The sequence below is a fragment of the Amblyomma americanum genome, chromosome 4 (genome assembly GCF_052857255.1).
Source record: "Amblyomma americanum isolate KBUSLIRL-KWMA chromosome 4, ASM5285725v1, whole genome shotgun sequence".
In the NCBI taxonomy this organism is placed as follows: domain Eukaryota; kingdom Metazoa; phylum Arthropoda; class Arachnida; order Ixodida; family Ixodidae; genus Amblyomma; species Amblyomma americanum.
The window spans coordinates 20,385,849-20,413,090 of record NC_135500.1 but is presented as its reverse complement, the minus strand read 5'-3'; the positions used below and the strand labels follow the sequence as shown (position 1 = coordinate 20,413,090).

At 51.4% G+C, this 27,242-nt stretch overlaps 2 protein-coding genes across 15 annotated transcripts in view; one reads left to right on the top strand and one right to left on the bottom strand.

The window, feature by feature from the left end:
* The window catches only part of LOC144127822 (rifampicin phosphotransferase-like), a 685,750-nt gene that overhangs the window by 404,271 nt on the left and 254,237 nt on the right, over positions 1 to 27,242 (bottom strand). For 13 of the 14 annotated variants that reach the window (XR_013313574.1, XR_013313577.1, XR_013313576.1 and 10 more), the window contains one exon: positions 5,277 to 5,404. Coding sequence is in view for 6 of the 14 variants with exons in the window: in XM_077660767.1 (XP_077516893.1) it covers positions 5,277 to 5,404 (128 nt within the window). In the remaining 8 variants the exon portion in view is untranslated. The remainder of the gene's footprint in view (positions 1 to 5,276; positions 5,405 to 27,242) is intronic. The other variant, XR_013313575.1, reaches the window with a different exon arrangement.
* Positions 23,733 to 26,950, top strand: LOC144127634 (uncharacterized). The gene is made up of 3 exons (XM_077660596.1): positions 23,733 to 25,218; positions 26,308 to 26,439; positions 26,900 to 26,950. Exons 1-3 carry the CDS (start codon positions 23,851 to 23,853, stop codon positions 26,948 to 26,950), a joined length of 1,551 nt encoding a protein of 516 aa, XP_077516722.1. The 5' UTR covers positions 23,733 to 23,850.

The following is a 27,242-nucleotide window of genomic DNA, read 5'->3' as shown; positions in this document are numbered from 1 at the left end:
TATTGGAACTACTCATGTATAGCGACAGTCCTCTTTTAAAATGGCATCTTTCGCGCCATCGCTTTGGCGAAATCAGATACAGTCTGTTCGAAGGATAGATCGCGGAAGAGGTCACTTTCAATGGACATGATAGCAAGCGAGCTCACCTTGTCGTGAAGGAGGCTCGAAAGAAGGCGATTTTTTATCAGCGAAAACTTGGAAAACGATCGTTCCGTCTCAGAAATATGGACGACCGAGCTTGGCACCGTTTTCACAGCATCCAGACAACCCAGATGAGTCAAGCCTTGCTTCTTGCCAGCAAACCTTGGTGATGGAGTTGGCAAGTTCTCCACAGAAGCACAGTCGGTACTAATGGGAGTTTGACACGGACTCTGAGTAGAGCGATCATACTTCTCCGCGGAAGCTGCATTCAGTAGGTATTTTGTCATCTTTGGTAGCTTCTTTACACACTATTTGTAACTTCGCCTTCCGTTTAGACGCACCACTTTGATGCTTCCGACCGAGCATTTACGCAAGAATGGATGCTAATTGTTCACCGCACCGGGAGCTTCGTCAGCCGACGCGACGGCAGGTGTCCACTGGTGGCCGTACCGATGACTGGCGCACGCTGCTTGGATGGTCCGTGGCTGGCCGAGAGTGGTGCGTCCCCCGGGAGCTCCTCAGCGGGCGGGCTTATACAAGCTTAACCGGCGGCTCGGGGCTGAATCGCAGCCCACGATCAACTACCTTTCATAGACGCGAGCCGCGTCTGTCTGTTACTAGCGCCAAAGCAGGCATCCACATACGCATAGAGTTCCTTGTACAAATTCCCTCTTCTTCGTACACACTCACTCCTTTTCCCGTTCCGGTCTCGTCTTCCTATTGGCTAGGAGCAATCGTCTGTTCTGGGAGGTTCTCGATTTTTATTTCGCCTCGTCGACACCGAGCTCGAGAACTAATGGGAGAGGGCGACACATAGCGCGAGCGAAGTTACGCGCCCTCTGTCGCCTCTGAATCATCTTTTTCTACTTCTTTCTGGAAGGTTGGGCGGCCAGTCTGACCTACTTTTTCCGTCGAGCGCGCGCGAGGGTGCGCAGCCACTAGGCAGGAATGGGCCCTAGAGACAGGCCTTTGTGTCCAGCTTTCCAACTTCCCCATTTACTCTTCCACAACCCTAGTCCGAACAGTGAACATTCCATGCCCCACGGCACGCGGACAAAAGCACGTGTGACGTCTTCTTTCCTTTCCTGCCTAGACTCTGCCATCCGACTCATCATCATCTGCTATCGGACACTTCCTCCCCCGACCAAATCACCATCACGGTAAAGAACAGTCAAATGGGAGGCACTGTTGGGTACTGCAGCACATCCTTTCTATGAGAAGGACAGAGAAGGAGCTATTTCAGAGGTGGAGGGTGGCGTGGTGGTGACGAGGGGAAGAGGGAGATTGAGGTCCTCATTCCACATTACATGTTTTAGGTGTTTCCGTTGCCCCTCCTCTCCAGACAGCACTGGACTGACGGACTGACAGGAAACCACGAAAACTCTCTCTTCGTAAGTAAGAGGGCCCCGCCGGGGTGGCGGGGGATTCCTGTTTTTGCAGCTCGACAGGCTCTCCCGAAATGGTTGGTACTGCCCGAATTAGACACGACAGGAGCACAGGAACAAGCACGGCACCTGTCGTGTCTAATTCGCGCAGTGCTAACCTTTTTTTTCAATGAACCAACTAGCCCTGCAAGAACGTCCTACTCTCCCCAAATGATCGGGCTAAACGCATGGTGTTACATTAGGCGGGGGCCCCGTCTGCTCGTTCTGGTTTTCTCGCTTCGTACATGTCGCTCGAAGTTCCGTTGCCCGTGGTTCCATATACTAAGCAGGTTAGAATAAATGGGCCCCCTTTTCGTACTCTCCGAGGTGAGGCCCTGTGCTGCAGTCCCCTTGCCCCCCCCCCCACCTTATTCCAGCGCTGGGACGCAGGAACTACAGATCCTCCGCTCATGCGACTTCAATAAGCAGATCAGACACACCCTGTTCTGGATACCAGGGCACACCGAGATTGCGGGCAACCAAGAGGCCGACAAGACCGCTCGAGGGCGCACAAACCGAGCGGTCTTAACCTTGTGGGAACCTGCCTTGCAGCCCCCTGTGTTTGCTTTCCCTTGAGGCACCGTGCAGCAGCAACCTCACCTCAAGGAGAAACACATTCCCTCCTCAGTTACATTACATGGCAAGAGAGGGCGCCAGCGTCGCTGCGCGAGAGACTGCTTGAAGCTCGCGCGCGGGATAGGGCATGAGGCTCTTGGGCGGGGATCGTCGGCGGAGACGGACGTGTCGCTCGCGGCTCCGCTCTTCACCGGCGGGGTGAGGAAGCGACGGGGAGACCCACTCCCGTATTCTCGTCCCGTCCAGGCCGCGGAGTATTCCTTGCCCTAGCGCGGGCGAACATTCGCTCGGAACGTTACTGGTGAGTCGGACGACCTTGATTCATTAGCTTACCTTGTTGCTAGCTGGCGTTATTGTTGCTGAAGCAATAAATGCCTGTTAGTGTCAGCCAATGTGTCGTTCCTTTGTTCCCTCAGAGGAAGGCCCGCCGTGGTTGGCGTGCTCTCGGTAGCGTACGCGATCACGGGGTGGGGTCCGGGCGGCTTTGAACCATGTCAGCCGCGATTGAGTGGGGAGAGCATACTTATCTCCCCAAGTCAACCCCACAACCTCCGACCTCGAAGAACCCATAATGGTAAACTCAGGCTTTTCAGACATATTAAACTATTTCAGAATATTAGGATAACATACCCCCCCCCCAAAAAAAAAAAATTCTAAACCAGCACGAAGCGGTACAATTGTGGAAACTGCAGACAGGACCATTCCCAAATCTAAACACATTAAGAAAATGTTCCCCACCCAGTATAGGAGCACATGCCCATGGTGCGGCGAGAAGCCCACCCTATACCACATCATATGGGAATGCAAAGAAAACAAAGCATTCTATCAGATCGAAAATCCGAGTGCGGAACCGTGGGAGAGGGCGATCTGCAGCGGCAACCCGTGCACACAATGGGGGCTCATACAGCACGCCTGACGAGTAGCTATCCTCAGTGGAGCCCTGGAATAGGGGCGCCAACCCTGCGAAAGCAGAAGACACCATCTGAAGATGGAAGAGCTCTATTTGACCGCTAAATAAGTCTACTTAGAGCAATAAAGTTTTTCCAATCCAATCCAGCAAATTGATGTTGGCGTTTCAAACCCTCTTTGCTTGACGCGGATCTGTGGCTCCGGCATGCGGCGACTACCGGAAAACCCCTACGATTTGATGTAAGCTACTGCGTCAACAGATGACGCGCGGGCAGTTTAAAGTCCGGAACCTACGTTCGGAACTTACGTGCCTACGTCGAGAAGAACAGCGTCCGTGTCTGCAGAGTGATGTGCAAAGATGACCGCAGGCCGCCGAAGTCACCCATTAACATTATCGTGTCATACCCTTAAAACGCAGCGTCCTCCGAAATGTTTGTCGCATTGGGGCTTCCGTTTTTCTCCATGCGTGAGCACAAGCAGCTCAACGTTAGCAACGCAGAAAGACAGGCACATTGTCCCTGTTCTTTGCACTATGCGCAGAAAGGGCTTTCAAGTTTTCTGCGCAGCCAAAACCCATAAGTCAGGAACCGTTCAGGACCTTTGTGAGCAAGTTAGTTATCTTTTCGCCAACAAGAATTTCACGGGAGTCACTGCTTTTCGGAATGAACGAACATCAAGTGGCTTTTTCTTCCGTGTGGATGCCGGGGACTTATTTTCTGTTGTGCCACATGAAGACTTGTTTGAATTGGACTTTCAACTTAAAAACATCCTGAAGTGGCGCATGGGCTACGGAAGAAGCCGCAGTGGAGGGTGCCGGGTTATTTTAGAACACCTGCGGTTCTTTAAGAGGAGCTTACATCGCAAAGTGCCGTTTTTAATGTTCCGTGTCAATCGAAACGCGGCCGTCGCGGAGGGGTTTGATCCTGGGTCCTCCACCTCAGTACCCCTGAGTGCTAATCACTGAGCCACCTCGGCGGGCATGCTAACCTGTTTAAATCTGTACGGCTGCGGATTGAAACCAAGGTAGTTGTTGCCGTTCAGAACTCAGCCGGCATAAGTGTGTACTTAGTGACCTTGCTCGAATATTATATCAACAAGGCATTTGTATTGGCTCCTCTGTCACCCCAGCAGTGTATAATGCTTTTTAATACATAAATGGCCAGTTCAGCAAATAATTGATACGCAGGCGATTTCTCTGTGATTCTGAAAACTATCTTTACCTTGACGTACACCACCAAAACGGGAGAGGACTTATCCGCGTTCATACAAGAAGAGAACGACTTCGTTTTTACCAATGAACTCTCAATTATTAACAGCTTGAATTTTCAGATGTTAATACTACGCTTTTAGAAAGGCAAGTGCGATGGCCCTTTTCAGCCTGGGCATGAAAAGACCTGCCTCTTGGCTCAGCGCCTTCCAAGGCTGAGAATGGCTTCTCTTTTCCTGAACTCTGCGTTACTAAAATCATGCATTCACACGTGTGAGGCCATTTTAATAAACTTCCCTGCTCTATCATTGTTGGAACAGCCGATGCCTGCTTCAAAAGATAAAAGGGGAAATAAGGGCAAAGCCGAAAATGGGAATGACACGACTCGAGATGGTTTCCTGTGTGCAGAGCGCCCGTATTGTGGTACAGCTATATAAAAGGTGACTATGTGAAAGCGCAGTGGGTACTGTGCTACCTCCAGTGTGGTTAGGTCTTATCCGTTTTCTTTTTAAAACGCCGCAAAAAGCAGATGTTCCTGTAATGTGTGCTTGGTCTGGTGAGGCAAAATGCGTTGTTTCAATAGGTAAAAGAACGCTGGCGCAGGATATCCCCTCCGTGTTTGTTCCAGTTGAGGAAGGAATTACAGGCTGTTTTATATCTGTCTCAATACAGCAGCGGCAAATCTATAGCCTCATTTGGGAGCATTCACAACATTCCTTTGCTGCCTCGTGCTGTGTGTCCTTCTGAATGAAGTTCTTCGCGACGTTCGTGGATAGTGCCTGCTAAACTCGAGAAAAATAACCGCGAGCTAATCAGTTTGCCTTCAGGAAACCTGCAAAGCAGGCAAGCGGCATGTGGAAGAATCATGTATCTCTTTCGCAGCGCAAAGTTTTGTACCATCAGATTCCTCTGGCAGTAAAAATCCGACAGCCTTCATAAAAATGCACATTTCAGAGACATTCTATGTTTGTTATAGCCTATAGTTTGTCACAACAAAATTGGGCTCATACAGGACTCACTGTCTGCAACTCCGTGGCGACTGACTGCAGCACCGCAAGGGACGAACCTTTGCCACCGGTCAGCTCTGGGCACTTGCTGCAGGCGTTCGCTATATCGGATACCAGGGGAGCAGGGTCGGGAGCTTCTGCTAGAATGGAAAGAAAAATGGTTCGGTACAATGTAAGGGCGAGGAAGCCTTGAATAAGGGAACAGAAACACAACGTGCCACCCATGAATCATGATTAATGACGCGCAAAACACGAAACAAATGAACATCTATCTCATGGAGAGCAGTATCACGATCGGTGCGTTTGCTGCATGCGTTGGTGAAGTGTCAAGTCAGGCTAATTACTGGGATGAGCAGTGGAAAGTAACATTTTAGGCAATGTTAAGGATAAAACTACCAAGACATCCCTTTCCTGCAAGTTTTGTTGGCCTGTTGGAAAAAAAATAACCACCTGAGCACCGGTAAAATCAGGATGTCACAGTAAATGAACAAAGCCTTGTATAATGATTTTGATGAAGAGTGTACGTTCCGTCCTGTTCGTTCTCGTCCCGTGCTTTGGAGCTGTTTTCCTAATTAGTTACTAATAATTGATTATGTGTAATAAATTATACTTGCTGAAAATTTTGAAATAGATTGACTGCTTACTTTAAGCCGACCGACATTCCCGCAGCTGAGGAGGAATCCTTTCAGTCTTGTGCTTTCTGGAAGTGTGCGTCCGCTTTAAGGCGAGTAAGAATCATCCAAAGTATTTTTAATGCCACAGCATCTATTATCTGGCTGGTTGTGCAGACACCCCGCCGTCATCAGAAACCCGTGGCAGAAACGCGACCCATAAATGACGTCATCACCCCTAATGGAGCAATACGCCAACGGCGCCTCCACCCCCCCCCCCCCTCCCCCCCGCTCCCCAAAAAAAACACCTTGTACCTCAAAGCGAGATTTAGGTGTCCATTGACCCAAAGAGCCAGCTATGCGCCGTTTTTCCCTCGAAATCAACCAAGTCTAAAACTTCCGCTGACGTTGAGAAAAGGAGAAAGGTGCATAACGGGCCCAATTTGTGCGTGGATGCCATTGCCTGCATGCTGAAAGCCCGGTTTAGGTGTCCGCTGACCCAGTGAGACCGTTACACTTGCTGCGCACAGGCTTCACACGCACACACACCGCTGAACCCCGGGCAGTGCGGCTAGAACTGCTTTCGCACAAAAAACGCGGCAGCACTGAACTCCACAACATTAAACTTAGCGACATAACAGCGACACGCTCAGCGATAAGTAAGGCTCTCGCATATATGTCTTGCCATAAGAATTGCTTAGGTGCTTCCATGATTTCCTTTGTTGACTCAAATATCGCAGCACAGTAACAAGTGACCATTTAGTACCTTTAAAAAAATGCGTTCGTTAGGGGGTAAAATGGTAACTTGAGGCCAATTTAATAATTATTTCGGTAATCGATTACTGACAATCAGTCACGTTTTTTTCCGCGAACAAGTTGCAACCAACTGCGCAGCTTCGATAACCCGAACTTCGCGGCAAACGCTGGTGCTTCCTTCGTAACAGGCAGACCGGCAATGGGCGACCATTACCGTGCCACCGCGTACGGCAGCGCGCATCCCGAGAAATATTACGGGACAACTCTGTAGGGACCCTCCGTCGTGTCAGAGCTTCTACACAGACAGACAGCTTAAATAAGACTCGTAACACAAGCATTCTGTTGAAACCAACTCTACTGCTAGGGAGTTTTGAAGTATATATCAGGAGACATACCTAGCTGTTCCGGGCAATGCTCATTTTTTCAACGGGAAATTGTTTATGGACGGTAATTTTTCCCCTATTCTAAGACTGTAGCATAACAAGCTATATATCCACAGATCGTTCCTCGGGACGCTTGCAGTTATGTACTATTCATTGTCAAATGAGCACTCCATTGGTTTTCTGTGGTGGTTTTAGCTACTCGATGCGGACGAAGGACAAACTTTAAAAGCATGCTTTTCTTACGCATCGAAACGTTAGATTGCTCCCATCAATATGTTCCTGACATTACCATCCGAAGTTGCCTCAAAAGTAGAAGTGATGTCCAAGAAAGTTGGACTTGAGCACATGGACTGCTTGGGCTTCTGCGGTGGAAAAAGTAACAGCGCAGCAAAACAAGGACAAGACACACACGGCGGATTGTGTTTTTTCGTCCTTGTCTTTATTGCACTTTTTTTAGTAGGTAAACCTATCCGGATTGAAGTTTATACACTTGTTGCCGTTCAGGTTTCATTCAAAAAGCACTTAACAATGCAGCAAAAAAAAATAAATTAGAAGTACGGCCGTCCGCTAAACGAGCTTATATCTACGGGTATAGTGAAATAGCCCGGCAGTATAAGGGTGCATAACAAGCTATATATCCACAGATCGCTCCTCGGGACGCTTGCAGTTAAGGCGACGTTTTGAGCTTTTCCTTGGTCTTTCCCGCAACCCCTACTTACAGCGCCAGTATCAACAAGGGGCGGCGCTTCATAGGAAAGTCATGCCCGGGCATTGCAGCATTGCGCGTCCACGAGCTGGCGCGGAAGGTTATTTTATTTATTTATTTCCATGTGCCCACTATTATCGACAGGACTTTGGTATCCTCAAAGCAGTGAAAGAAGAGGAAAAAAAACAAAATACAAAGCACACTAAGAATAATTGGTTTTTCGGGAAAGGAAATGGCGCAGTATCCGTATCAAATATCGGCGGACACTTGAACCGCGCCGTAAGGGACGGGATAGAGGAGGGAGTGAAAGAAGAAAGGAAAAAAGAGGTGCCGTAATTCCGACCACATGGGGATCTTTCACGTGAAAAACAGAGCAACAAAAGAGAAATTAGAACGGTGAAGATGACGACAATGACAAAGAATGATAGAAGCAGTTAATAACGTCCCTCCCTCCAGCTCGTATATCGAGAGTGTCTCTGCTGTGCGACGAAAAGAACAGAAAACAACTACTCGGAAAAAATTAACACTGTATGACAATATATCAAGCAATACATACTCGTTCATTCCAGTCGAACATATTCGTGTTAAGGTAATTAGGTTCGAAAGAGAATAACGCAAATGTCTTTTCGGTTTGACTTTTGGTCTGACCCAACTGGTCACCAGCCCAAGAAGGCAGAACGCTAAATCATATAACATATTAGACCTGATACTAACGTCACATACAGAAAACTTGGTATAACTCTTGAATCTGCTGGATATCAGTGACCACTCAGTAATACACACAACGTTTCTCAACCACTTACCGCACCCCAAAAAAATAACTAAAACAATCACACTTTTTGATAAAGGAGACTATGAAAGCATCAACAGTGAACTTGACGCGTTCCAAACTTGGTTTTTAACAGATTTTCATGATCGCACTCCTGAAACTAATTGCCTACTGTTCAAAAACCAAATGCACGCTCTAATTCAAAAATTTATACCTACCATCACCGTAACTGAACGCCATGAATCACCTTGCTTAAATTCGTGCTAAAACGCATGAATAATAAAAAGAATAGACTTTTCCGAACCGCCAAGAAAACCAATAACCCAAACACGTGGCAAAATTATTAAGAAGCATAAAGATCCTACAACCTACAAGTAAACAAAACTAAACCTATCCTACTACTAAACCTACTAAACCTAACTAAACAAAACCATCCCTTTGGCGCTTTTCGACGGGAGTGCGCCGGCGTCAAGTGACAAATGCTCCGACGGCCCATGGAATGCGTTCGTGACGCAGCTGCTAACACTTCTCAAGCTTTTTACTACCGATCGGCATCGACGTCAACCATCGCAGAAGATATAAATGGGCTGCACCATCGCCACCCCTTCGTGGGCATGGGAGCAGCGATACGATGTGGTTCACGAACTTGTTTCGTTTTTTCATCCTTCAGTGTCCGGTCCTCTTCACTGGCAGCGTCGCTTCGGATCCAGTTCTGTGCTACGACGGAATCCCTTTGGCGCTCTTCGACGGGAGTGCGCCGGCATCAAGTGACAAATGCTCCGACAGCCCATGGAATGCTTTCGTGACGCAGCTGGTAACCGCTTCTCAAGATTTTTACCACCGATCGGCATCGACGTCAACCATCGCAGAAGATATAAATGGGCTGCACCATCGCCACCCCTTCTGTGGGCATGGGAGCAGCGATACGAAGTGGTGCACGAACTTCTTTCGTTTTTCCATCCTTCAGTGTCCGGTCCTCTTCACTGGCAGCGGCGCTTCGGATCTAGTTCTGTGCTACGACAGAATCCCTTTGGCACTTTTCGACGGGAGTGCGCCGGCGTCAAGTGACAAATGCTCCGACGGCCCATGGAATGCTTTTGTGACTCAGCTGCTAACCGCTTCTCAAGATTTTTACCACCGATCGGCATCGACGTCAACCATCGCAGAAGATATAAATGGGCTGCACCATCGCCAACCCTTCAGTGGGCACGCGAGCAGCGATACGATGTGGTTCACGAGCTTCTTTCGTTTTTTCATCCTTCAGTGTCCGGTCCTCTTCACTGGCCGCGTCGCTACGGATCCAGTTCTGTGCTACGACGGAATCCCTTTGGCGCTTCTCGACGGGAGTGCGCCGGCGTCAAGTGACAAACGCTCCGACGGCCCATGGAATGCGTTGGTGACGCAGCTGGTAACCACTTCTCAAGATTTTTACCACCGATCGGCATCGACGTCAATCATCGCAGAAGATATAAATGGGCTGCACCATCGCCACCCCTTCGTGGGCAAGGGAGCAGCGATACGATGTGGTTCACGAGCTTCTTTCGTTTTTTCAATCTTCAGTGTCCGGTCCTCTTCACTGGCAGCGTCGCTTCGGATCCAGTTCTGTGCTACGACGGAATCCCTTTGGCGCTTCTCGACGGGAGTGCGCCGGCCTCAAGTGACAAATGCTCCGACGGCCCACGGAATGCTTTCCTAACGCAGCTGGTAACCGCTTCTCAAGATTTTTACCACCGATCGGCATCGCCGTCAACCATCTAAAAGATATAAATGGGCTGCACCATCGTCACCCCTTCAGTGGGCATGTGAGCAGCGATACGATGTGGTTCACGAACTTCTTTCGTTTTTTCATCCTTCAGTGTCCGGCCCTCTTCACTGGCAGCATCGCTTCGGATCCAATTCTGTGCTACGACGGAATCCCTTTGGCGCTTTTCGACGGGAGTGCGCCGGCGTCAAGTGACAAATGCTCCGACGGCCCATGGAATGCTTTCGTGACTCAGCTGCTAACCGCTTCTCAAGATTTTTACCACCGATCGGCATCGAAGTCAACCAACGCAGAAGATATAAATGGGCTGCACCATCGCCACCCCGTCAGTGGGCATGGGAGCAGCGATACGATGTGGTTTACGAGCTTCTTTCGTTTTTTCATCCTTCAGTGTCCGGTCCTCTTCACTGGCAGCGTCGCTACGGATCCAGTTTTGTGCTACGACGGAATCCCTTTGGCGCTTCTCGACGGGAGTGCGCCGGCGTCAAGTGACAAATGCTCAGACGGCCCATGGAATGCGTTGGTGACGCAGCTGGTAACCCCTTCTCAAGATTTTTACCACCGATCGGCATCGACGTCAACCATCGCAGAAGATATAAATGGGCTGCACCATCGCCACCCCTTCGTGGGCATGGGAGCAGCGATACGATGTGGTTCACGAGCTTCTTTCGTTTTTTCATCCTTCAGTGTCCGGTCCTCTTCACTGGCAGCGTCGCTTCGGATCCAGTTCTGTGCTACGACGGAATCCCTTTGGCGCTTCTCGACTGGAGTGCGCCGGCGTCAAGTGAAAAATGCTCCGACGGCCGATGGAATGCTTTCGTGACGCAGCTGGTAACCGCTTCTCAAGATTTTTACCACCGATCGGAATCGACGTCAACCATCGAAGAAGATATAAATGGGCTGCACCATCGCCACCCCCTTCAGTGGGCATGGGAGCAGCGATACGATGTGGTTCACGAACTTCTTTCGTTTTTTCATCCTTCAGTGTCCGGTCCTCTTCACTGGCAGCGTCGCTTCGTATCCAGTTCTGTGCTATGACGGAATCCCTTTGCGCTCTTCGACGGGAGTGCGCCGGTGTCGACAAATGCTCCGACGGCCTATGGAATGCTTTCGTGACGCAGCTGGTAACCGCTTCTCAAGATTTTTACCACCGATCGGAATCGACGTCAACCATCGAAGAAGATATAAATGGGCTGCACCATCGCCACCCCTTCAGTGGGCATGGGAGCAGCGATACGATGTGGTTCACGAACTTCTTTCGATTTTTCATCCTTCAGTGTCCGGTCCTCTTCACTGGCAGCGTCGCTTCGTATCCAGTTCTGTGCTATGACGGAATCCCTTTGCGCTCTTCGACGGGAGTGCGCCAGCGTCGACAAATGCTCCGACAGCCCATGGAATGCTTTCGTGACGCAGCTGGTAACCGCTTCTCAAGATTTGTACCACCGATCGGCATCGAAGTCAACCAACGCAGAAGATATAAAAGGGCTAAACCATCGCCACCCCGTCAGTGGTCATGGGAGCAGCGATACGATGTGGTTCACGAGCTTCTTTCGTTTTTTCATCCTTCATTGTCCGGTCCTCTTCACTGGCAGCGTCGCTACGGATCCAGTTTTGTGCTACGACGGAATCCCTTTGGCGCTTCTCGACGGGAGTGCGCCGGCGTCAAGTGACAAATGCTCAGACGGCCCATGGAATGCGTTGGTGACGCAGCTGGTAACCACTTCTCAAGATTTTTACCACCGATCGGCATCGACGTCAACCATCGCAGAAGATATAAATGGGCTGCACCATCGCCACCCCTTCGTGGGCATGGGAGCAGCGATACGATGTGGTTCACAAGCTTCTTTCGTTTTTTCATCCTTCAGTGTCCGGTCCTCTTCACTGGCAGCGTCGCTTCGGATCCAGTTCTGTGCTACGACGGAATCCCTTTGGCGCTTCTCGACTGGAGTGCGCCGGCGTCAAGTGAAAAATGCTCCGACGGCCGATGGAATGCTTTCGTGACGCAGCTGGTAACCGCTTCTCAAGATTTTTACCACCGATCGGAATCGACGTCAACCATCGAAGAAGATATAAATGGGCTGCACCATCGCCACCCCCTTCAGTGGGCATGGGAGCAGCGATACGATGTGGTTCACGAACTTCTTTCGTTTTTTCATCCTTCAGTGTCCGGTCCTCTTCACTGGCAGCGTCGCTTCGTATCCAGTTCTGTGCTATGACGGAATCCCTTTGCGCTCTTCGACGGGAGTGCGCCGGTGTCGACAAATGCTCCGACGGCCTATGGAATGCTTTCGTGACGCAGCTGGTAACCGCTTCTCAAGATTTTTACCACCGATCGGAATCGACGTCAACCATCGAAGAAGATATAAATGGGCTGCACCATCGCCACCCCTTCAGTGGGCATGGGAGCAGCGATACGATGTGGTTCACGAACTTCTTTCGATTTTTCATCCTTCAGTGTCCGGTCCTCTTCACTGGCAGCGTCGCTTCGTATCCAGTTCTGTGCTATGACGGAATCCCTTTGCGCTCTTCGACGGGAGTGCGCCGGCGTCGACAAATGCTCCGACGGCCCATGGAATGCTTTCGTGACGCAGCTGGTAACTGCTTCTCAAGATTTTTACTACCGATCGGCTTCGACGTCAACCATCGCAGAAGATATAAATGGGCTGCACCATCGCCACCCCTTCGTGGGCATGGGAGCAGCGATACGATGAGGTTCACGAACTTGTTTCGTTTTTTCATCCTTCAGTGTTCGGTCCTCTCCACTGGCAGCTTCGCTACGGATCCAGTTCTGTGCTACGACGGAATCACTTTGCCGCTTTGTCGACAGGAGTGTGCCGGCGTGAAGTGACAAATGCTCCGACAGCCTATGGAATACTTTCGTGACGCAGCTCGTAACCGCTTCTCAAGATTTTTACTACCGATCGGCATCGACGTCAACCATCGTAGAAGATATAAATGGGCTGCACCATCGCCACCCCTTCAGTGGGCATGGGAGCAGCGATACGATGTGGTTCACGAATGTCTTTCGTTTTTTCATCTTCAGTGTCCGGTCCTCTTCACTGGCAGCATCGCTTCGGATCCAGTTCTGTGCTACGACGGAATCCCTTTGGCGCTTTTCGACGGGAGGGCGCCGGCCTCAAGTGACAAATGCTCCGACTGCGCATGGAATGCTTTCGTGACGCAGCTGGTAACCGCTTCTCAAGATTTTTACCACCGATCGGCATCGACTTCAAACATCGCAGAAGATATAAATGAACTGCACCATCGCCACCCCTTCAGTGGGCATGGGAGCAGCGATACGATGTGGTTCACGAATTTCTTTCGTTTTTTCATCCTTCATTGTCCGGTCCTCTTCACTGGCAGCGTCGCTACGGATCCAGTTTTGTGCTACGACGGAATCCCTTTGGCGCTTCTCGACGGGAGTGCGCCGGCGTCAAGTGACAAATGCTCAGACGGCCCATGGAATGCGTTGGTGACGCAGCTGGTAAACCCTTCTCAAGATTTTTACCACCGATCGGCATCGACGTCAACCATCGCAGAAGATATAAATGGGCTGCACCATCGCCACCCCTTCGTGGGCATGGGAGCAGCGATACGATGTGGTTCACGAGCTTCTTTCGTTTTTTCATCCTTCAGTGTCCGGTCCTCTTCACTGGCAGCGTCGCTTCGGATCCAGTTCTGTGCTACGACGGAATCCCTTTGGCGCTTCTCGACTGGAGTGCGCCGGCGTCTAGTGACAAATGCTCCGACGGCCGATGGAATGCTTTCGTGACGCAGCTGGTAACCGCTTCTCAAGATTTTTACCACCGATCGGAATCGACGTCAACCATCGAAGAAGATATAAATGGGCTGCACCATCGCCACCCCCTTCAGTGGGCATGGGAGCAGCGATACGATGTGGTTCACGAACTTCTTTCGTTTTTTCATCCTTCAGTGTCCGGTCCTCTTCACTGGCAGCGTCGCTTCGTATCCAGTTCTGTGCTATGACGGAATCCCTTTGCGCTCTTCGACGGGAGTGCGCCGGTGTCGACAAATGCTCCGACGGCCTATGGAATGTTTTCGTGACGCAGCTGGTAACCGCTTCTCAAGATTTTTACCACCGATCGGAATCGACGTCAACCATCGCCGAAGATATAAATGGGCTGCACCATCGCCACCCCTTCGTGGGCATGGGAGCAGCGATACGATGAGGTTCACGAACTTGTTTCGTTTTTTCATCCTTCAGTGTTCGGTCCTCTTCACTGGCAGGTTCGCTACGGATCCAGTTCTGTGCTACGACGGAATCACTTTGCCGCTTTTCGACAGGAGTGTGCCGGCGTGAAGTGACAAATGCTCCGACAGCCTATGGAATACTTTCGTGACGCAGCTCGTAACCGCTTCTCAAGATTTTTACTACCGATCGGCATCGACGTCAACCATCGTAGAAGATATAAATGGGCTGCACCATCGCCACCCCTTCAGTGGGCATGGGAGCAGCGATACGATGTGGTTCACGAATTTCTTTCGTTTTTTCATCTTCAGTGTCCGGTCCTCTTCACTGGCAGCGTCGCTTCGGATCCAGTTCTGTGCTACGACGGAATCCCTTTGCCGCTTTTCGACGGGAGGGCGCCGGCCTCAAGTGACAAATGCTCCGACTGCGCATGGAATGCTTTCGTGACGCAGCTGGTAACCGCTTCTCAAGATTTTTACCACCGATCGGCATCGACTTCAAACATCGCAGAAGATATAAGTGAACTGCACCATCGCCACCCCTTCAGTGGGCATGGGAGCAGCGATACGATGTGGTTCACGAATTTCTTTCGTTTTTTCATCCTTCAGTGCCCGGTCCTCTTCACTGGCAGCGTCGCTTCGGATCCAGTTCTGTGCTACGATGGAATCCCTTTGGCGCTTTTCGACAGGAGGGCGCCGGCGTCAAGTGACAAATGCTCCGACGGCCCATGGAATGCTTTCGTGACGCAGCTGGTAACCGCTTCTCAAGATTTTTACCACCGATCGGCATCGACGTCAACCATCGCAGAAGATATAAATGGGTTGCACCATCGCCCCCCCCCCCTCAGTGGGTATGGGACAGCGATACGATGCGGTTCACAAATTTCTTTCGTTTTTCCATCCTTCAGCGTCCGGTCCACTTCACTGGCAGCGTCGCTTCGGATCCAGTTCTGTGCTACGACGGAATCCCTTTGGCGCTTTTCGACAGGAGGGCGCCGGCGTCAAGTGACAAATGCTCCAACGGCCCATGGAATGCTTACCTGACGCAACTGGTAACCGCTTCTCAAGATTTTTACCACCGATCGGCATCGACGCAAACATCGCAGAAGATATAAATGGGCTGCACCATCACCGCCCCTTCAGTGGGCATGGGAGCAGCGATACGATGTGGTTCACGAATTTCTTTCGTTTTTTCATCTTTCAGTGTCCGGTCCTCTTCACTGGCAGCGTCGCTTCGGATCGAGTTCTGTGCTACGACGTAATCCCTTTGGCGCTCTTCGACGGGAGTGCGCCGGCGTCAAGTGACAAATGCTCCGACGGCTCATGGAATGCTTTCCTGACGCAGCTGATAACCGCTTCTCAAGATTTTTACCACCGATCGGCATCGACATCAACCATCGCAGAAGATATAAATGGGCTGCACCATATCCACCCCTTCAGCGGGCATGGGAGGAGCGATACGATGTGGTTCAGAATTTGTTTCGTTTTTTCATCTTCAGTGTCCGGTCCTCTTCACTGGCAGCGTCGCTACGGATCCAGTTCTGTGCTACGACGGAATCCCTTTGGCGCTTTTCGACGGGAGGGCGCCGGCCTCAAGTGACAAATGCTCCGACGGCCCATGGAATGCTTTCCTGACGCAGCTGATAACCGCTTCTCAAGATTTTTACCACCGATCGGCATCGACATCAACCATCGCAGAAGATATAAATGGGCTGCACCATCGCCACCCCTTCAGTGGGCATGGGAGCAGCGATACGATGTGGTTCACGAATTTCTTTCGTTTTTTCATCCTTCAGCGTCCGGTCCACTTCACTGGCAGCGTCGCTTCGGATCCAGTTCTGTGCTACGACGGAATCCCTTTGGCGCTTTTCGACAGGAGGGCGCCGGCGTCAAGTGACAAATGCACCGACGGCCCTTGGAATGCTTTCCTGACGCAGCTGGTAACCGCTTCTCAAGATTTTTACCACCGATCGGCATCGACGTCAAACATCGCAGAAGAGATAAATGGGCTGCACCATCGCCACCCCTTCAGTGGGCATGGGAGCAGCGATACGATGTGGTTCACGAATTTCGTTCGTTTTTTCACCCTTCAGTGTCCGGTCCTCTTCTCTGGCAGCGTTGCTACGGATACAGTTCTGTGCTACGACGGAATCCCTTTTTCGCTTTTCGACGGGAGGGCGCCGGCCTCAAGTGACAAATGCTCCGACGGCCCATGGAATGATTTCCTGACGCAGCTGGTAACCGCTTCTCAAGATTTTTACCACCGATCGGCATCGCCGTCAACCATCTAAAAGATATAAATGGGCTGCACCATCGTCACCCCTTCAGTGGGCATGTGAGCAGCGATACGATGTGTTCACGAACTTCTTTCGTTTTTTCATCCTTCAGTGTCCGGTCCTCTTCACTGGCAGCGTCGCTTCGTATCCAGTTCTGTGCTACGACGGAATCCCTTTGCGCTCTTCGACGGGAGTGCGCCGGCGTCGACAAATGCTCCGACAGCCCATGGAATGCTTTCGTGACGCAGCTGGTAACCGCTTCTCAAGATTTCTACCACCGATCGGCAGTGAAGTCAACCAACGCAGAAGATATAAAAGGGCTGCACCATCGCCACCCCGTCAGTGGCTATGGGAGCAGCGATACGATGTGGTTCACGAGCTTCTTTCGTTTTTTCATCCTTCATTGTCCGGTCCTCTTCACTGGCAGCGTCGCTACGGATCCAGTTCTGTGCTACGACGGAATCCCTTTGGCGCTTCTCGACGGGAGTGCGCCGGCGTCAAGTGACAAATGCTCCGACGGCCCATGGAATGCGTTGGAGACGCAGCTGGTAACCACTTCTCAAGATTTTTGCCACCGATCGGCATCGACGTCAACCATCGCAGAAGATATAAATGGGCTGCACCATCGCAACCCCTTCGTGGGCATGGGAGCAGCGATACGATGTGGTTCACGACCTTCTTTCGTTTTTTCATCCTTCAGTGTCCGGTCCTCTTCACTGGCAGCGTCGCTTCGGATCCAGTTCTGTGCTACGACGGAATCCCTTTGGCGCTTCTCGACGGGAGTGCGCCGGCGTCAAGTGACAAATGCTCCGACGGCCGATGGAATGCTTTCGTGACGCAGCTGGTAACCGCTTCTCAAGATTTTTACCACCGTTTGGAATCGACGTCAACCATCGAAGAAGATATAAATGGGCTGCACCATCGCCACCCCCTTCAGTGGGCATGGGAGCAGCGATACGATGTGGTTCACGAACTTCTTTCGTTTTTTCATCCTTCAGTGTCCGGTCCTCTTCACTGGCAGCGTCGCTTCGTATCCAGTTCTGTGCTACGACGGAATCCCTTTGCGCTCTTCGACGGGAGTGCGCCGGTGTCGACAAATGCTCCGACGGCCTATGGAATGCTTTCGTGACGCAGCTGGTAACCGCTTCTCAAGATTTTTACCACCGATCGGAATCGACGTCAACCATCGAAGAAGATATAAATGGGCTGCACCATCGCCACCCCTTCAGTGGGCATGGGAGCAGCGATACGATGTGGTTCACGAACTTCTTTCGATTTTTCATCCTTCAGTATCCGGTCCTCTTCACTGGCAGCGTCGCTTCGTATCCAGTTCTGTGCTACGACGGAATCCCTTTGCGCTCTTTGACGGGAATGCGCCGGCGTCGACAAATGCTCCGACGGCCCATGGAATGCTTTTGTGACGCAGATGGTAACCGCTTCTCAAGATTTTTACTACCGATCGGCATCGACGTCAACCATCGCAGAAGATATAAATGGGCTGCACCATCGCCACCCCTTCGTGGGCATGGGAGCAGCGATACGATGTGGTTCACGAACTTGTTTCGTTTTTTCATCCTTCAGTGTTCGGTCCTCTTCACTGGCAGCTTCGCTACGGATCCAGTTCTGTGCTACGACGGAATCACTTTACCGCTTTTCGACAGGAGTGTGCCGGCGTGAAGTGACAAATGCTCCGACGGCCCATGGAATACTTTCGTGACGCAGCTCGTAACCGCTTCTCAAGATTTTTACTACCGATCGGCATCGTCGTCAACCATCGTAGAAGATATAAATGGGTTGCACCATCGCCACCCCTTCAGTGGGCATGGGAGCAGCGATACGATGTGGTTCACGAATTTCTTTCGTTTTTTCATCTTCAGTGTCCGGTCCTCTTCACTGGCAGCGTCGCTTCGGATCCAGTTCTGTGCTACGACGGAATCCCTTTGGCGCTTTTCGACGGGAGGGCGCCGGCCTCAAGTGACAAATGCTCTGACGGCGCATGGAATGCTTGCGTGACGCAGCTGGTAACCGCTTCTCAAGATTTTTACCACCGATCGGCATCGACGTCAACCATCGCAGAAGATATAAATGGGTTGCATCATCGCCCTCCCCCCTCAGTGGGCATGGGAGCAGCGATACGATGTGGTTCACGAATTTCTTTCGTTTTTTCATCCTTCAGTGTCCGGTCCACTTCACTGGCAGCGTCGCTTCGGATCCAGTTCTGTGCTACGACGGAATCCCTTTGGCGCTTTTCGACAGGAGTGTGCCGGCGTGAAGTGACAAATACTCCGACGGCCCATGGAATGCTTTCGTGACGCAGCTTGTAACCGCTTCTCAAGATTTTTACCGCCGATCGGCATCGACGTCAAACATCGCAGAAGATATAAAAGGGCTGCACCATCGCCACCCCTTCAGTGGGCACGGGAGCAGCGATACGATGTTGTTCACGACCTTCTTTCGTTTTTTCATCCTTCAGTGTCCGGTCCTCTTCACTGGCATCGTCTCTACGGATCCAGTTCTGTGCTTCGACGGAATCCCTTTGGCGCTTTTCGACGGGAGTGCGCCGGCCTCAAGTGACAAATGCTCCGACGGCCCATGGAATGCTTTCGTGACGCAGCTGGTAACCGCTTCTCAAGATTCTTACCACCGATCGACATCGAAGTCAACCATCGCAGAAGATATAAATGGGTTGCACCATCGCCCCCCCCCCCCCTCTGTGGGCATGGGAGCAGCGATACGATGTGGTTCACGAATTTCTTTCGTTTTTTCATCGTTCAGTGTCCGGTCCTCTTCACTGGCAGCGTCGCTTCGGATCCATTTCTGTGCTACGACGGAGTCCCTTTGGCGCTTTTCGACAGGACGGAGCCGGAGTCAAGTGACAAATGCTCCGACGGCCCATGGAATTCTTTCCTGACGCAGCTGGTAACCGCTTCTCAAGATTTTTACCGCCGATCGGCATCGACGTCAAACATCGCAGAAGATATAAAAGGGCTGCACCATCGCCACCCCTTCAGTGGGCACGGGAGCAGCGATACGATGTGGTTCACAAATTTCTTTCGTTTTTCCATCCTTCAGCGTCCGGTCCACTTCACTGGCAGCGTCGCTTCGGATCCAGTTCTGTGCTACGACGGAATCCCTTTGGCGCTTTTCGACGGGAGGGCGCCGGCCTCAAGTGACAAATGCTCCGACGGCCCATGGAATGCTTTCGTGACGCAGCTGGTAACCGCTTCTCAAGATTTTTACCACCGATCGGCATCGACGTCAAACATCGCAGAAGATATAAATGGGCTGCACCATCGCCACCCCTTCAGTGGGCATGGGAGCAGCGATACGATGTGGTTCACGAATTTCGTTCGTTTTTTCATCCTTCAGTGTCCGGTCCTCTTCACTGGCAGCGTCGCTTCGGATCCAGTTCTGTGCTAAGACGGATCCCTTTGCGCTCTTCGACGGGAGTGCGCCGGTGTCGACAAATGCTCCGACGGCCTATGGAATGCTTTCGTGACGCAGCTGGTAACCGCTTCTCAAGATTTTTACCACCGATCGGAATCGACGTCAACCATCGAAGAAGATATAAATGGGCTGCACCATCGCCACCCCTTCAGTGGGCATGGGAGCAGCGATACGATGTGGTTCACGAACTTCTTTCGATTTTTCATCCTTCAGTATCCGGTCCTCTTCACTGGCAGCGTCGCTTCGTATCCAGTTCTGTGCTACGACGGAATCCCTTTGCGCTTTTTGACGGGAGTGCGCCGGCGTCGACAAATGCTCCGACGGCCCATGGAATGCTTTCGTGACGCAGCTGGTAACCGCTTCTCAAGATTTTTACTACCGATCGGCATCGACGTCAACCATCGCAGAAGATATAAATGGGCTGCACCATCGCCACCCCTTCGTGGGCATGGGAGCAGCGATACGATGTGGTTCACGAACTTGTTTCGTTTTTTCATCCTTCAGTGTTCGGTCCTCTTCACTGGCAGCTTCGCTACGGATCCAGTTCTGTGCTACGACGGAATCACTTTGCCGCTTTTCGACAGGAGTGTGCCGGCGTGAAGTGACAAATGCTCCGACGGCCCATGGAATACTTTCGTGACGCAGCTCGTAACCGCTTCTCAAGATTTTTACTACCGATCGGCATCGAGGTCAACCATCGTAGAAGATATAAATGGGCTGCACCCTCGCCACCCCTTCAGTGGGCATGGGAGCAGCGATACGATGTGGTTCACGAATTTCTTTCGTTTTTTCATCTTCAGTGTCCGGTCCTCTTCACTGGCAGCGTCGCTTCGGATTCAGTTCTGTGCTACGACGGAATCCCTTTGACGCTTTTCGACGGGAGGGCGCCGGCCTCAAGTGACAAATGCTCCGACGGCCCATGGAATACTTTCGTGACGCAGCTCGTAACCGCTTCTCAAGATTTTTACTACCGATCGGCATCGAGGTCAACCATCGTAGAAGATATAAATGGGCTGCACCCTCGCCACCCCTTCAGTGGGCATGGGAGCAGCGATACGATGTGGTTCACGAATTTCTTTCGTTTTTTCATCTTCAGTGTCCGGTCCTCTTCACTGGCAGCGTCGCTTCGGATCCAGTTCTGTGCTACGACGGAATCCCTTTGACGCTTTTCGACGGGAGGGCGCCGGCCTCAAGTGACAAATGCTCCGACGGCGCATGGAATGCTTTCGTGACGCAGCTGGTAACCGCTTCTCAAGATTTTTACCACCGATCGGCATCGACGTCAATCATCGCAGAAGATATAAATGGGTTGCATCATCGCCCTCCCCCCCTCAGTGGGCATGGGAGCAGCGATACGATGTGGTTCACGAATTTCTTTCGTTTTTTCATCCTTCAGTGTCCGGTCCACTTCACTGGCAGCGTCGCTTCGGATCCAGTTCTGTGCTACGACGGAATCCCTTTGGCGCTTTTCGACAGGAGTGTGCCGGCGTGAAGTGACAAATGCTCCGACGGCCCATGGAATGCTTTCGTGACGCAGCTTGTAACCGCTTCTCAAGATTTTTACCGCCGATCGGCATCGACGTCAAACATCGCAGAAGATATAAAAGGGCTGCACCATCGCCACCCCTTCAGTGGGCACGGGAGCAGCGATACGATGTTGGTCACGACCTTCATTCGTTTTTTCATCCTTCAGTGTCCGGTCCTCTTCACTGGCATCGTCTCTACGGATCCAGTTCTCTGCTTCGACGGAATCCCTTTGGCGCTTTTTGACGGGAGGGCGCCCGCCTCAAGTGACATGCTCCGACGGCCCATGGAATGCTTTCGTGACGCAGCTGGTAACCGCTTCTCAAGATTCTTACCACCGATCGACATCGAAGTCCACCATCGCAGAAGATATAAATGGGTTGCACCATCGCCCCCCCCCCCACTCAGTGGGCATGGGAGCAGCGATACGATGTGGTTCACGAATTTCTTTCGTTTTTTCATCGTTCAGTGTCCGGTCCTCTTCACTGGCAGCGTCGCTTCGGATCCAGTTCTGTGCTACGACGGAGTCCCTTTGGCGCTTTTCGACAGGAGGGCGCCGGCGTCAAGTGAGAAATGCTCCGACGGCCCATGTAATTCTTTTCTGACGCAGCTGGTAACCGCTTCTCAAGATTTTTACCACCGATCGGCATCGACTTCAAACATCGCAGAAGATATAAATGAACTGCACCATCGCCACCCCTTCAGTGGGCTTGCGAGCAGCGATACGATGTGGTTCACGAATTTCTTTCGTTTTTTCATCCTTCAGCGTCCGGTCCACTTCACTGGCAGCGTCGCTTCGGATCCAGTTCTGTGCTACGACGGAATCCCTTTGCGCTCTTCGACGGGAGTGCGCCGGCGTCGACAAATGCTCCGACAGCCCATGGAATGCTTTCGTGACGCAGCTGGTAACAGCTTCTCAAGATTTGTACCACCGATCGGCATCGAAGTCAACCAACGCAGAAGATATAAAAGGGCTGCACCATCGCCACCCCGTCAGTGGGCATGGGAGCAGCGATACGATGTGGTTCACGAGCTTCTTTCGTTTTTTCATCCTTCATTGTTCGGTCCTCTTCACTGGCAGCGTCGCTACGGATCCAGTTCTGTGCTACGACGGAATCCCTTTGGCGCTTCTCGACGGGAGTGCGCCGGCGTCAAGTGACAAATGCTCCGACGGCCCATGGAATGCGTTGGTGACGCAGCTGGTAACCACTTCTCAAGATTTTTACCACCGATCGGCATCGACGTCAACCATCGCAGAAGATATAAATGGGCTGCACCATCGCCACCCCTTCGTGGGCATGGGAGCAGCGATACGATGTTGTTCACGACCTTCTTTCGTTTTTTCATCCTTCAGTGTCCGGTCCTCTTCACTGGCATCGTCTCTACGGATCCAGTTCTGTGCTACGACGGAATCCCTTTGGCGCTTCTCGACGGGAGTGCGCCGGCGTCAAGTGACAAATGCTCCGACGGCCGATGGAATGCTTTCGTGACGCAGCTGGTAACCGCTTCTCAAGATTTTTACCACCGATCGGAATCGACGTCAACCATCGAAGAAGATATAAATGGGCTGCACCATCGCCACCCCCTTCGGTGGGCATGGGAGCAGCGATACGATGTGGTTCACAAACTTCTTTCGTTTTTCCATCCTTCAGTGTCCGGTCCTCTTCACTGGTAGCGTCGCTTCGTATCCAGTTCTGTGCTACGACGGAATCCCTTTGCGCTCTTCGACGGGAGTGCGCCGGTGTCGACAAATGCTCCGACGGCCTATGGAATGCTTTCGTGACGCAGCTGGTAACCGCTTCTCAAGATTTTTACCACCGATCGGAATCGACGACAACCATCGAAGAAGATATAAATGGGCTGCACCATCGCCACCCCTTCAGTGGGCATGGGAGCAGCGGTACGATGTGGTTCACGAACTTCTTTCGATTTTTCATCCTTGTGTATCGGGCTTGCGTGATAACACGATAACAATGTGCCTGACATGCGCAGTGCTTAAACCGCGCTATCACGAAGGCTATATCAATGCTCCGCAATAAACTTGCTCTTCTTGTTCTGGCCTTCATGCTGTCGAGTGCCGTCATTGCGAACTGATACATGGTGTCAGAAGTGGCCAGTTGGGCAGGGCGTAGCTCGGAGCGCCATGGATCTGCTGAAGCCCCCGGAACCTTTGCAGCTCTCCGGTAACCTGTCGCAGAATTGGAAGCGTTTTAAGCAAAAACTGGAACTCTTCATCAAGGCGACCACGCCAAAGGACGACCCAAGAAGCGGAGCAGCGAAAGCTGCACTCCTGTTGAGCGTTGCCGGAGACGAAGCACTTGACGTCTTCAACACGTTTACGTTTGGTGAGCAGGAAGACAAGGAAGATTACGACACCCTGGTCCGGAAGTTTGAAGCATACTGTGCCAAGGTAAGTAATGAAGTGCATGAGCGGTATGTTTTTCGCTCGAGAAAACAAGAAGACGGAGAGCCGTTCGAAAGATTTATTAGAGACCTCAAGAAGCAAGCAGCGCAATGCAACTTCGAAGGACTGCACGATTCAATGATCAGGGATCAGATCGTCTTTCGGACGAATAATCCCAAACTGCGTGAAAAAATGCTGCGGGAAAAGGGCTTAACGTTGTTAAAGGCTGAAGAAATGTGCAGGGTAGCGGAATCAGTGGCACAAAGAAATCAGGTCTGGGCCAGGCCCGGTGCCAGCATTGACTCCGTCTCTCGCAGTAGGGCATCGTGCCACCGCTGCGTAGACCGGCAAGAGACCAGTGCAGTAAACGGTAGTCCGTACCGGTGCAAGAAATGCAACCGACGGCACGAGCCGAGGCAGTGTCCTGCTTACGGAAAAAGATGCAACACTTGTCGAAAGCTGCATCACTTTGTGATTTGTTGTCCGGCCAGGGCGCTCGTCAACGAAGTCAGCGCACAGTTCAATGATGAGTTTGATGTTCTTGACGTCTGCATCGACAGCTGCATTACTGGTGATTGGACTGTCGAAGCCAAAGTTGGGGGTCGAAAAGCATTATTCAAGGTGGATACCGGAGCACAAGCAAGCCTCTTACCATTTTCGATATACCGCAAGTTGAAAACTGCCGAACTGAATCCTACGAGCTCTGTGCTGCGAGCATACAATGGAGGCATCATCACCAACTTCGGAACAACAGTCCAAAAAATAACAGTTGGAGATGCTGCAACTACAGTGAAATTCTACGTGGTGAAAAATGGACGTCGTGCAATACTGGGGCTTCACGCATGCGAAGCTCTAGGCCTTGTGCAGCGCACAGTGGACAGTGTCAACACTTCTGCTGAGTACGAAGCGATCAAGCACTTCAGGCACGTCTTTGAGGGTTTAGGATGCCTAAAGCAACCATACAGCATGGTACTACAGCCAGATGCTACCCCAGTCGTCCACCCAGCGCGGCGGGTGCCCCTGTCTTTGCGCCAACCGCTTCGCGACGAGCTTCAAAGAATGGAGAGAGCTGGTATCATCACAAAAGAAGATGGACCTACAGACTGGGTAAGCCCTTTGGTTTTGGTGAAAAGGAAAGACGGCAGTCTTAGGGTGTGCATGGACCCGAGAAGGATCAATGAGCATATAAAGAGGCAACACTACCAGCTTCCCAGGCGAGAAGATATTGAAGCAGAATTGACCGGCGCTTGCTACTTTAGTTGCCTAGATGCAAACTCTGGATTTCACCAGATACCCCTCGACGACGCAACATCAAAAATTTGCACTTTTGCCACTCCTTTCGGTCGATACCATTACTTGCGCCTGCCGTTTGGCATTTCATCGGCACCGGAAGTTTTTCACAAAATGCTGAGTCAGATGTTGGACGGGCTGCCAGGAGTTCACGTGTATATCGACGACATTTTGGTGTGGGGCACTACACGTCAAGAGCATGATGAACGGCTAGTAGCAGTTCTGAAAGCTGCCGAAACAGCAGGATTGACACTAAACGCCGAAAAATGCAAGTTCGGTTTAACAGAGGTGCATTTTCTGGGTGACGTTATCGGACAAAAAGGAATTTCCCCGAACCCGAAGCTTGTGCGCAATCTGTTGGAAATGCCAACACCAAAAAGCAAAACCGATCTACAGCGCATGTTAGGAGTGATCAACTACTTCGGAAAATACGTGCCAGTGTGGTCAGAACGAACAGCGATGCTGCGAGCGCTTATCAAACCGCAAGTCGAGTTCGAGTGGACCGAAAACCACGCGAAGGAATGGAAATGCATCACGCAGGCACTTGCGACATCACCCTTGCTAGCAATATTTGACCCCAAAAAGAAAACAAAAATAACTTGCGATGCGTCCAAGGACGGCGTCGGAGCGGCGCTTTTACAGTGTCACGGTGGTGACTGGCGACCGGTGGCATATGCTTCACGAGTCTTAACACCACCGGAGCAGCGTTACGCGCAAATTGAAAAGGAGACGCTGGGCATTCTGTTCGGTTGCGAGAAGTTTCATCAGTTTGTGTATGGACAGACGGTCATTATCGAGACCGACCACAAGCCACTTCTGTCAATCGCTGCTAAAGGAATTTGTGACATGCCCCCACGATTGCAGAGATTTTTTTTAAGACTTCTCAGATATGACTATGTTCTACAGTACGTTCCAGGGAAGCACCTGGTCTTGGCAGACATGCTCTCACGATCGACTACACCCGAGGGTGTCGACAATGCTGGTGCCACAGAAGACGTCGAAGTTCACGCACTACAGCTCCTGAACGGCATGGTCACGGTAACAACGCAGCAAAAACTGGCAAAGAAAACTGCTCGTGACTGCTACTTGCAGACTGTCGTCAGCAACTTATCAGCAGGAAACCCAATTCAAGGTGAGCTGAAGCCGTTTTCATCTGAACTGTCCGTAATCAACGGAATTCTGTTCAAAGGAACAAAAGCTGTCATACCGAGAAGCATGAGACAAGAAATGCTAACAAGAATTCATGCCGGCCACCTTGGCCTAAACAAATGCAAAGAAAGAGCAAGACTTCTCGTTTTTTGGCCAGGCTTGAACAACGACATCGCAGTGCTTCTCCAAAACTGTTCTACATGCAGAAAGTTCGCGTACCAGCAAGCCAAAGAACCGCTGATAATGCGCCCGGTGCCGCAGTGTGCGTGGTACAGGGTCGGAGCGGACATCTTTTGTTTTGGGGGAAATTCTTACGTTGTCGTATATGATGCTCTTTCCAACTTCCCAGATGTCGAGAGGCTTCCAGACACAAGCGCAAGAAGTGTTGTTGCGGCTCTGAGTGCTATGTTTGCTCGATACGGCATTCCTATCGAACTGTGCACTGATAATGGACCACAGTTTTCAAGCCAAGAGTTCGCCGCCTTCGCTAAAGAGTATGATTTTGCGCACGTCACGTCTAGCCCACACTACCCGCAGTCTAACGGCCTTGCTGAAAAAGGTGTGCAAATTGTCAAGCGGATAATGAAGAAAACTCAAGACGCACGACACGACTTCTGGCTAGGCCTTCTGGCCTACCGATCAACGCCACTGATTGATGGTCAATCCCCTGGCGAGCTTCTTCAAGGCAGGCG

Excerpts from the sequence above, each read along its gene's own strand:
- LOC144127634 (XM_077660596.1), top strand. The coding sequence starts at position 23,851 with ATGGATCTGCTGAAGCCCCCGGAACCTTTGCAGCTCTCCGGTAACCTG. Across the intron at positions 25,219-26,307 it reads AAGATGGACCTACAGACTGG|TACGTTCCAGGGAAGCACCT; the intron begins GTAAGCCCTTTG and ends TATGTTCTACAG. Across the intron at positions 26,440-26,899 it reads TCCTGAACGGCATGGTCACG|ATGTCGAGAGGCTTCCAGAC; the intron begins GTAACAACGCAG and ends CCAACTTCCCAG.